Source organism: Dipteris shenzhenensis, chromosome 4 (genome assembly GCF_047967505.1).
Source record: "Dipteris shenzhenensis isolate YYH24624 ecotype China chromosome 4, Dip_SZ_1.0, whole genome shotgun sequence".
Lineage (NCBI taxonomy): Eukaryota > Viridiplantae > Streptophyta > Polypodiopsida > Gleicheniales > Dipteridaceae > Dipteris > Dipteris shenzhenensis.
This window is the reverse complement of record NC_141599.1, coordinates 52,908,750-52,920,770: the sequence shown is the minus strand read 5'-3', so window position 1 is coordinate 52,920,770 and position 12,021 is coordinate 52,908,750. Positions and strand designations below refer to the sequence as shown.

Here is a 12,021-nt window from a genome sequence, read left to right as displayed (position 1 = left end):
TTTGGCTGTCAAATCTGCATTACTCTCATTATTGAACTGCCTAAACCTCTCCCAACTTAGTTCTCTTCATGCCTCGGTGGCATGAAAGTGGCTTTCAATTGCTCCACGCCATTCATGAATAGGCTCTTTTCCTGTTTGTGACAAGGACCACCACATTAGAGCATCCTTCTGTAGATGCAATGTGGAAAGAGCAAGCTTCTCTTGCTCGGTCTTCTCTTGATGGGCAAAGTATAGCTCAAAATGAGGAATCCAATTGAGGATTTTGTCAGCCTCCCTTGCCCCATCATATTTGGGGAACTCAATTCTCTCTCGTGGTTGGAATTTGGACCTCTTAGAAGGGGTACTCAACTCTTCATCCCCGAAGTTTAAAGTCCTCTTAGTCCCTAATCTTGTCATAATGGACTGCTCAATCATATTGCTAAGCTGGAAAGTCAGCTTATCAACAGGAGTCTCCTCTCTTTCTCTTGCACTTGGATTATAATCCATGTGTACTGGGCTTTGAGTTGAAGGCGTGAACTCATCACCTTGTCCTTGGCTGGTCTCATTTCTTCTTTCATTACGAAAGGAGAACTCCCTATCAAGAGGTTCTTGAAGGAGAGACTGCTGTAAATCTATTTGTGGGTTATCATACTCAAGATGTGCATAACTCTCACCTAATCCATTCTCTTCAAGAGGGGGTGAAGGTGTTCTTTCTCTCTCTCCTTGGGGTAATGGAGGAAAAGGAATAAGTTCATTGTTATATGTCCCTTCCCCTTCCATTCTTTCCTTTTAGTAATACAAGAGAGAAAATGTCTTGCTGTAATTAAAAAAAAAAAGAGGTTTATTTTACAGCAAAAGTCAAGTGTTGTAGAGTTGGTGGTACTTATCCGTGCTTCGTTTGTGTTGAGAAGATACTTAAAATGACCTCCTTTCCCTTCTCTTTCAAGCTTTTCTTCTTGTATTTCTGCTGTAAACTGGTACGCTCCGTTTGGGCTACTTGTTTTGAGCGGATTGGAGCTCTAGATACCGTTATAGGGGGTACTTGATGGGTTGATCACCCCCTTAAAATCTTATTCCGATCCGACTTTCCGTTGGGGAGAACAGGGGACCCCTTTTTCTCACGGTTTAGGGCTTTTGATGGTACATTCACTTGGGGGGGGGGGGGGGATTCACCTCGTGAGGACACCCCGTTCACCGTTCAAGACCAGAAATTTTCAGAAAAATCCCTTGTCTCAGAACCTCAGATATTGGTCGGTCGTGATCCTCTTCCGCAACTTCTCTTTTGACTTTCGTCGTCTGCAACTGTCGCCCTCTTCTCGTCCCGCTCGTGGATCGTCACCGCTCTGATACCAAATGTGAAAATCCACACTTTTCGAGAATGCAAATGTGTGCAATGCATGCAGAATTTGAATGACGATTGGCCCTCCAATGGGGAAGAGCGCCCTCGTGAGAGTACTTGTTTCTATTTTGACCTACATGCAAGGTGGGAGAGAGATGACGGATGAGCAATGTGGTAGAGAGAATGCAACGTGAGATTTTCAATGAAAAGGTGATACCCTTTCATTAATGTCCCTTGAGATCACTCAAGTTCCATCTTCCCATTTTCACCTACCCTTAGCCTATGACCCATGCATCTACCATTCAATGCACCTTAATGCACCCTTCCCTTCCTATTGCCCCTCAGACCTAGACACGTGTGTGCACATTTTTATTAATAGAATAAGTATCACATGTCCAAATTCGATGCCGTATGAAGCAGTGGCTCCAGCTCGACTAGTCCTATCTACTCAAATGATCCACCGCCATAACAAATCGGTCGGTGTCTAGCATAAATACAAATACATGTTACACCATTGGCGTATAACATAATAATAATGTTTTAATGTCTACTAATCACAGATTAGTAATTTCTCTTGTCATGACATCTCTGTCCATTGCCGCAAGGAGAGAGGGAAAGTAACACCATCACCCCCTCTTGAGGAGGATCCATTAGGTGAAACTTATACACACCTTGACCCATGAATAGAGTTACCCTCCTCTTTAAAAACAAGAATCTCATGATAGAGAGTTCTCTTTAGGAAATGAGAGCAGGAATGAGCTCATCTAAGACCTAGGTAATGAGTTGGGGGGGGGGGAGGGATGTTGAACATTTACTATTTATAGGCAACAAGTGAGCACTATGTAAAAACTTCTTTAAAAAAATAAAAATAAAGCACAATTGATTATGAGAGGTTTGACCAAGCACATAAGTGCTCCCATCTTACTTTTGACTTAAAAGATCTTGGAAGATTATAGACCATGCTGTTAAGATGACGAGAGCTCCAATCTGAAGCATTAACTAAATAACTGTACAATTCAAATGCTCATCACTACCTTCTCCACCCAGCCATACAACTCCTCATCGAAACCACCTTCTCTAAAGTAGACTGTTCGCATGGGTGCTTGCCAAAGTACATCTTTTTGTTGAGGTTTCTTTTGAAATGCACCCTAAAGCCTAGTTGGGAAGATTCGTAGTTGCCAAATCCTCATAATTGGATTAAACCTTCCAAGGGACTTTTTTATGACATTATCTGTCATGTGTGACAAACATATGAATGTAAAGTTTCACTCCCTCTTCTTTCCTTTGGCTGCGACATAAGAACTTTGCTAACACTTTCGAGTGCTTTCAGGTGTCCTATTTGCTTGGGTGAATATGTGGCTGGGGAAATCTTGCGGAAGATTCCTCTTTGTTGTCACCTTTTCCATGTGGATTGCATAGATAAATGGCTGGTCTGCAACAGGAGTTGTCCATTGTGCCGTGTCATATTGGTGAGGCTCAATGAGGAGCACCGGGAAGGTTTGCCACAGAACCAAACTTGACAACCGGCACCGCTGTGGATAAGAGTCTGATTCTTACAGAGTTGCTTTATCTCCAAGGTGGCCTATCAAGGTAGCATACAGTTTTCTTTCCTGGTTTCCGGAAAATGACTGGCCAGAGTTCAGGTTTTGTAGCTGTCTTATTGTGTTGCTCAGGATATTTACAGCTGGTTCTTTCTGCTGCTTGAACGGAATAGTTTTGGGACAGTTGGATTCCGGATCTTTGCAAATTCATTCAAGTCTTTAAATTGCTACAGCTGTATTCTGCTGCTTCAAGCAAAGTAAACTGTATTCTGCTGCTTCAAGCAAAGTAAACTCTGTTGCCCAAGGCTCATTCTTCTGGCTGTCTGAGCATTTTCTGAAAGTGCCGTAAGATGCCTTTGTATATTTGGCCAATTATAAGCCCTCGATACAGTGTGGGGGCTCATCACTTACTTTGGCTGAGAATCAAGCTACAGTTGTCGACAGTAGGCTGAATGATGGCTATTACTTTGGGGTGGTAAACATGTTTGGGATCGCCGTGAAGCAAATGCAGGTTTGAAAAACTTGAGAGATGGTGAAAGCTCACCTCAGGGTTTCTTGTTATCAAGAGGACCCTAAGTGCATCAAGCAAGCTTGGTTGGAGCATGCTTGAGACTGGTGGAATTAGGGAATACAGGTGTTCTCTGCTATCACGTGGAGTTATCCATTTCAAATGCGAATTTGACAAAGATCTATTTATTACAAGCTTGGGGCTTGATTTTTAAAAGATTAATAGGCAGGGTTTCAAGTTCTATGATCACTTGGGCTTCGTTGGAAGAATAATGCTCTAAAGCAAGCATCTTTGTACACCACTTGACTAAGCTGGAGCAAACTTCCCAGTGTTTCGACCAAAGGGAAAAGCAATGCTATCCTATGCCATAAGAGTTCTGAGATTTAAAGGCAACATTGACACTGAATCAGCTGCTCTTCTTAACATTGTTGGCTACAGAGAGTCACAGTTATCATTGTTAGTCTTATTTAAATTGTGACAAGCCTGAAATTGCCCAAATAGTCGATGAAGGGCGTATTGCAGGACTCCTGCATTAACTTTTTCTCACACAATTCGGTTGACTGGGATTCTTTGAATGGCCTCCTGTAACCCACAACTCGATTCTAGTGCAATTGATTTTTAGTTTGGAAAGCATTAAACTGAAAGCAAGCAGGGGCGTATATTTTCGAAGGACCGGAAGTCTGTCCTGGTTGTAGTGAAACGGGCGTCACGTAAATTGGTGGCCTCCCAACTTTCTACCCTAGATATTTGAGCTCGGCTGTAGCGGTACTCAGCAGGAGCTTTGCTCAGGGCCATCTCTGCCACAATTTGTCGAGGCAGGACTGGCGAAGTTAGTGGGTCACCACTCTTTGGAAGGTAGATCACCATACAATCTTTACTGCAGTTTGATGAACCAAAGGTTTTGGTAATCAGTTGGCTGTCTTGAATTGTACATCACTTTTACAAGGGTGCTTGAGGATTGGTTCCCTATTTGAGTCTTGTGTTATGTCTCTTCTGCCCTATTTTCCTTTCAACTTTGTTAATTTTTAAAATGCTATGTATTGTTTGCAATCTTCTAAATGCTTACGCACTGCCCTCAACCAAATTTTTTTACAGCCATCAATTTCTGTTTGTAGACCCTTTGTAAGCATGTTTGAGACTCGTTTCAAGTTCTTAGGTAATGTATTTCTTTGTTATAACTTTAAATGACTTGAATTACTCGAGATTATGCAATCTGCTCAGTTGTACTATGTTAAAGCTTGTTATATAATTATGACATGTAGATCTGATCTGATGCAGCATTCATAATTGCTTGTTAGGCTATTCATTTGTTGTGATGTAAAAAATGCAATAAAGGAATGAAGTAGTGCTTTTTGGTGGACGGCCTTTGGTCGAAGAGATTTTTACCACGTCTTGTTTTTCTAGCAATCTTTTCAAAAGGTCAAATGACATTTAAGAAAAAGGTAATACAGCATGAAGGAATACAATGTGGTAAAACTATCTAAGATCTGTAGAAGCAAGGAAGGTCCATACCTTGGACAAAGACTTGCAACATCAAACCATAGATTCATGAAAAGTAATACAAAGGATTCTCAAGTAAATATCTATCCCCTTGATTGACTAGGACTTGAGCTAGAACTATGAGAGATGCAAAACTAATAGTAATTATCGACCAAAATTTCAGCTTGGTGCTATGATTACAAAATGTAAATTTAATGTTAGTGCCCCTTTCTAGGATGTACCTATTCTTTAAAAGTTCCATATTTCTAGAGCGTGGGTGTTTTGCAGGACAATTCCATGTCATAAGGAAAAGTCTAGGCTATGCATAATCTAAGGTAGAGCCCCTTGAGAAAAAAAATAGTAAAAGCTAGATTAGAGGAGCACTAATCTATTTGAATTCAATGCATTGTGGAGAATGGTTTGCATGCCAAATATCACCATCAATCTAACAGATGTTATTGACAAGTCATCCTAACAAAAGTTTTCAAAACAATTTATGGATATATAAACAAATAATATATTAAAGAGTTATATCTATTACTTGTAAACTTGCATGTTTTTGTATAAGCTTTCAAGTTTGGAGGTTAAAATATGATAAAAATCTTGCAAGTTTTAACAATTGTAAAACGTAAAACTAAGTAGATTTTATTGCATTGCATATATAGTTTTCTAGGTTTTTTTGTGGACATTGAATCTCTCTCTCTACGCATGCACCGTATGCCTTTGAAACGTGTGCGTCTCATACATGTCGCTTTTATAACAATTTTTTTAGATAGGGCTCTTTCAAAAAGTAGATGACGTAGGAGGAATTTCACTATTGGATGTTGTGATTCTTGAATATGCAACAACTAGTTGCTTCGCTAGATGTTTGAAGCTACACTTGGTCTTGACAGGGCTTTTGTTAGCCTATGGAATGCAAACCTAGTAAAGGTATAGCAATAGATGTGTAGCAATCCAATATTTATTCAAGTGCATATTACAACAAAATTGTTGTGCTTTTTTATTTATAAATAGCTCCAAGGGAACTAGTTTACAGTTCTAATTAGCAAGTTGCAAGTATACTAAACAAGTTTGCCATTTACACAAGCTTAATGATGGGAGAAAATCCATATTGTTACTAATGTACTCAAGATGAACTTTGTGTGATTCTAATGTGAATCCTTTTTTTCTTCACACTTTTGCTCTCATGTTGATGCCATTGCGCACACAAATTTAGATATGTATGTATGCATAGATGGATGGATGGATAGATGATTGACCCATCATGATAGGGGTTTTAGGGATACACTATAAATGGGGTTTTGCAAGTGAAATGGGCCAATAGGCTGAAAGGGATAGGGGTAAGGGTGGGAAAGAAATGATTGAGATGCCATTATTTATTTCCAATGAGCTTGGGAATTTAAACAACACATTTAAAATTTATACTACATTTATATTAAAATTTATACTGACATTTATACTATCTTTGCTACAATTCTAGAACAATTTTCTATGCCTCTTGAAAAGCTTCTTCTGATGTCGCCCATTCAAATGCTTAAATCATGTCTTTGGGTTTTAACCTCGATTCAATGTAAATATTAACCGTGAGAGAGAGAGAGAGAGAGAGAGAGAGAGAGAGAGAGAGAGAGAGAGAGAGATGTGAGCAGAAGAAGGAGAAAGAGGAAATGGAGGAGAAAATAAAAGAAGAGACAACAAAGGTGGAGATCAAGACATACGACTATGCTGGCTATAGCTACATGAGAAGAATTCTAGGATATCCTAGGATTTAATATGTACACACACAACTCGTACACAATGAGAACCCAAACACTTGCTCCATATACTTCCCATCTAGGTAAGGGCCCATAATCTCCACAAATTATTCCATACATATAACTTGACATTAGGGAAGATTTCAAGTCAAAAAGGGCCCTTTGATGAAGGACCTAATTCATGCTCTAATAAAGAAATTAGCAATCCACCAATGAGGAGGCTCCAATATTTAATATTTGGAGGAAACCACAAAGGCCTCTCATAGGTGGAGAGACCTCCCTTGGTCCCCACATCTTGACACTAGGTCCCATCTTTGCCCCCTCCACATGCCTCACTTGACCTTTTTCGCCCCACCTCATTTGTCTGTTTGTGCTCCACCCCCACCCCCTCTCTTGGTCAATTAGTCCCCTATCTTGATCAACCACGTCACTTTTTCCCTCCAAAAAATTGACTTTTTCTAAAACACCCAAAACTCTTCCAAAATCTCTCCCAAACCATTTCCATGCACCCAAGCCCTCTTCCAAGCTAAAAGTACTGTTTCTTCCAAAGTATGCGGCTCTGAAGGGCCTCTTTCTCCTCTTGGTATCCTCTCCATTTCAACATGGTGAAGTGTTCCCCATCTCCTAAACCAAAGGTATCTCTTCAATCTTGTATTTGCGACAACTTGAAGGATACTAATGGTGTTTGGACTCCTCGAGTTCAAGATTATGTCCTAGCTTACAATGCAACCCTCTGCAATAGGTCCACACAAGGCTTCTAAGAAGTATAGAGCCAACAAACACAAGCATTGGAAAGGTCGTATCGTTGGGTTCTTGAACACCAAAAAGGGCATCAAGGCAAGGGTCCAACATGCATATGTGGCTTGTGCCATGCAATTAGAAAGGTTGTATCATTGGGTTCTTGAACACCAAAAAGGGCATCAAGGCAAGAGTCCAACATGTGTACATGGCTCAATGACATGCAATTGGATCCTTCCAATCAAGCTTGCTTTCCTACACATTGTAAGTGTTTATTCAAATTTTTATGTGGGGTGTGTGTGTGAGTGAGCATTATGAATTTTCTTTATGTGTGGTGTGTGTGTGTGTGTGTGTGTGACCGAGCACTAAGAAACTCATTTGTATGTTAGTGTGTGTGTTGAAGTGTTTGTGTCCATGTGTGTGTGTGTGTGTGTGTGTGTGCGCGTGTGTCAGTGTGTTTTTGTGAGTTAACCGGAAAAATGGGTTTGTGAGATAAGAGTCACAAAATAAAAGTGTGTGGCTTGCAAGTTATGAGAATTGTGTGTATGTGTGTGTGTGTGTGAGAGAGAGAGAGAGAGAGAGAGAGAGAGCATGAACAAACTGTATTTCTTGTCTATCTATGCACACATATTTCCTTCCACAAAGATTGAAAACTAGCCTTTGGAGAGTTTGATAGAACCATTTCAAGATTTCCATTCAACGATTGGGGAGTTGATGTTCCCAAGGCATAGTTCGGTAGGAATATTTTAAAATAATGCATGTTATCAAGTGCCTTGAAGAGATCGAGCATTTGGAAGCATTTGTCCTCTACCTCTTCCCACATTTGATGATATACAATGGCCAATTCATCCATTCACTATAGATGGATTTAGAATGAAGAGGAGAAAAGATATTCAAGCATCCATTAAATTCACTTTTGGTTCTAATTTTGTTGAAGTGAACTAGTTCATGCCCTCTTTGGTGTTTGTTCATTGCTTCAAACCAGTCTTCATTCATAGAAAAAAGATGATGTGGGTGTGTAAACAAATGGCACAACAATTCTTGGATAATCTCCCCTATCCTGGTTGGGATATTAAAGAAGGTATTCAGAAGGGAGATCACTTTAGATGTGTAGTTTCCAAAGAAACACTTGGCAGTTAATTGCCAGCCATCGGAGTGGCTTGCTCACCCATATGTTTTAATAGTACCTTAGTTAAAATTTTAATAATTTAAGACTTTATAAAAGGTGGGCCTTTATATGGTACAACATTTTTGTGTCATTGTGTGCTCACTTCCTTGCTATCTTCATCTGACACTACTCATGGCCACCCCATGCCTTGCATTACATGAGTAAGGAGGACAAGACCAATGAGATTTTGGATCGCTAGCTTAATATAGAGCAAACCATCCTAAAGCACCATACTTTTCAAAGAGGTGATCGAATTTATGGAGGAAAACATCCGTCCATACACAGTTCAGGTTAGCATTCAGGGAGGTGCACAGGTGCCTTGTGACATGCTATTTGAGTGTCATGGCAAGGATCCATCATTCAAACAAAGGTTTTGTAAAGATGTATCTAATAATCACTCTTTGCATTTCTTGGAAACGGAATCAGAAGAGCTCCGTTTGTGAGACTATGGCAAATGGGACTTATCATGGCAGATGGCCTACTGCCCTGTTTTACTTGAGATGGTTGACCCTGATGTTCCAAAATTTGTGGAAGATGCGCCAACACTCCTATTAGTTAGAAACTCTTGATGTTGAAGAGACCATGGATGTCAACATGGATGAAAGGTTGGCCATCAAGATGTACAAAGAATCAGCTCAGCACAGCAACCACAAATGGAGGAACAAAAGGGCAAGACCATCAATAGGACTAAAGATGGTTGTGTACCATCAACAGCCACAACCAAGTGTCACATACCTTGAAAGGGTGGAAGAGAGGGTAGAGCCATCAATTGGACTGAAGATGGTTGTTTATCATCAGTAGCTAGAACCAAACAATGCTTTGGAAATTAAAGAGGGCTTGATGACTAATGTTGATGATTGAGAATGATGGGACCTCGTATTTGATGGTCAGGTTGCGGTCTCTACCTACTATCGTCCTTGATACAAAGAACACATTGTACAATTTTTGATAGGATTCTGTGAAGATGAGGCATTGCCCATGCTATTCTATTGGGAATCAAGTATTGGCTTAAAAATTGTAGATGAAGGATAGCCATGTAGCACGGATCTGACAAAGACGTTCTCTTTGGAGAGTGCAAGCTATGCAACTTAGGAGGAGATGATGCATGCTGAACAAAGCTTTTTCACACTAAGGAAGAATATTGGCGGCAACCCCAAGTTGTAGTGGTGGAGAGGAGAGATTCAAATCATCTTGAGAGGCTTCCTTGTCTAATATACCTACATCAGTTGATCAAACTAAGGGCTCAATTGACCTCTACAAGAAACGTCTTGAGGAAGCTGATGTAGAAGTGCTAGTACATAGAAAGTAATGTATATTTTTAGTTTTTAAATTTTAATTCATAGTTAGAAGTGATTTAATGAAGATGTTTTGTTGGACTTTCAGGCTTCGCTTGAGGTTGACACTTTCGAAATGCGGTAGGGTGGCACAAGGCAACGTTTTGGGAAAGATGCCTCCCTTGGTTACTACATGGGATTTTTCAAAGGCACATAATTGTGTGCATGCATGCTAAGTTTGTGCCCCATGGAAAGGATGAATTGATAAAGTGCAGGGTCCTATCTAAATTGACATCCTTTGCATCGTTATCGCATGTTCAAAAAGCAATTTTGGTGCGTAGAGATGTAGCCCCATGGAAAGGATGAATTGATAAAGTGTAGGGTTCTATCTAAATTGACATCCTTTGCACCGTTATTGCATGTTCAAAAAGCAATTTTGGTGTGTAGAGATGTAGCCCTTGGATGTTTTGGGCAAAAGCTCTTTGGGAGGATCTTGGAGTTACAAGAGCTTGCGCGGCAATTAATGTGATGGATGCTCCACTCCTTGCTCAAAGATTTTCAAGTCCAACGATCCTACCAGCTCAAAGATGAGTTGCATTCCAAAATAGGCTTGAAGTAGCAAAAGGAAAGAAGATTAAGACATACTTGTATAGATACAGTTGTATACTCTAGTATACTTCAAATAATTACAATGATATAGTTATACACCTTCAAGGGTATTATTACAAACACTTTCTATGCTACATTGTTTGGATTCTTGAGAATTTTCTTTAAATTTTGTAGTTTTGGATAAATTTGTTATAATTTTGGATGTTTTGGAGCATCTCATGGCCTTGTGGTTGGAAAATGGGACCAACTCAACCCCAAATGGGTTAAAGAAAACAGGGCAGACTGGCACACCCAAGGACCTCGTCTGGCACTTAGGCTTACCAATCCACCCCCTTTTTTAAAAACCCCTTTGGGGTTGCAGTTTGGCCCATGTGCTTACCACAAGTCCCATGTTCTTACTATAAGGCCCAAGTGCTTACGTATCCTTTTTTTTTTAAAACAAACAAAAACAGACTGGCATGTGAGTCTGCCCCTTTTTTTAAAACCCGTTTGGGGTTATAGTTGCACGATGGTGCCAAGTACAAGGCCATTACAAGGCCCTGACATGCTAAAAAGCCCATAAGAAGTGCCCTTGGAAGGCCATAACATGCACAAAAAATAATTACCACAAACAAAAAAGAGGCATGCATCACATAATTTTCACAATAAAACAAGGATTGGGAAGATTTTATAAAGATTGCATAGAATTAGACGATTTCTTCTAACACATCCTTCAACAAAAATGATTTTCATTACTCCTAAAAATTTGGTGACATTGTTTATAATAGACTAAATATAGACAACTCAACATCGTCTTAACAATGGATCATTGCTGATTTAAAGAGCAAGCGCTATATCCTTGTCCATGATGGTCACCCTCTTTGCACGTATGCAAAACAAATTTACATCTTCCATAACAGTGACCACTTGCACTTTTACAGCCTCTTGCAATGCAGCCAAGGCAACACTTTGTATTCTTGCATCATCCTTGTACTATTGTAAAATCTCTTTCACCACTTGGGTAAAAGCTACTCTAGGCATAATAAATTTGACACTCTTCTTATACTTTTTGATTTCTAAGATTGCCCTCCTCCTTGGTTTCATGCAATAGTGTCAATCATCATCATCATCATCACCACCACCACCCCTGCCATTGCCACAACCACCACCACCACCGCCACAACAACCACCACCACCACCACCACCACCACCACCACCACCACCACCACCACCACCACCACCACCACCACCACCACCACGGCCACCTCGTGGCCTCTTTCTCTTGTTCTTTCTTTGCTTAGTGTTTAGTTCTGTCAAAGGATCTATCATCGGATTCCATCAAATCTTAAGAGATTCCAATAAGGCGTTATCAAGTACACGTGGCAATTTGGTCACCCACACAAGGTGTGCACTCTGCATGTGAGCTTGACTACCACCTCATCATTTGCATCCTTTTTGCCTCTCCAGCCATATCTCTTGATCCAAGAAGAATTTGATGGATTTCAAAACAGCAAAAAGGATTGATTTTTTGTGCTCTACACACTTGTCACATCACACACACATTTGGGTGCAAGTATCATACACATTGTAGCCTCAGAGAAAAATCCACTTCTTGCATGCACATCAGCCTCTACATCGGTGCATCTGACCCAACAC

The 12,021-nt window shown here is 40.2% G+C and overlaps 1 protein-coding gene across 4 annotated transcripts in view; it reads left to right on the top strand.

Annotated features, from left to right (window-relative positions):
- Positions 1 to 3,125, top strand: part of LOC147903030 (uncharacterized) — a 31,404-nt gene extending 28,279 nt beyond the window's left edge. For 3 of the 4 annotated variants that reach the window (XM_087374127.1, XM_087374126.1, XM_087374125.1), the window contains one exon: positions 2,649 to 3,119. In XM_087374127.1, coding sequence (XP_087230253.1) covers positions 2,649 to 2,838 — 190 coding nt within the window. In that variant the 3' untranslated portion in view covers positions 2,839 to 3,119. Of the gene's footprint in view, positions 1 to 2,648 lie in introns of all 4 variants that reach the window. The other variant, XR_015540914.1, reaches the window with a different exon arrangement.
- Positions 3,126 to 12,021: the final 8,896 nt, after the last annotated feature.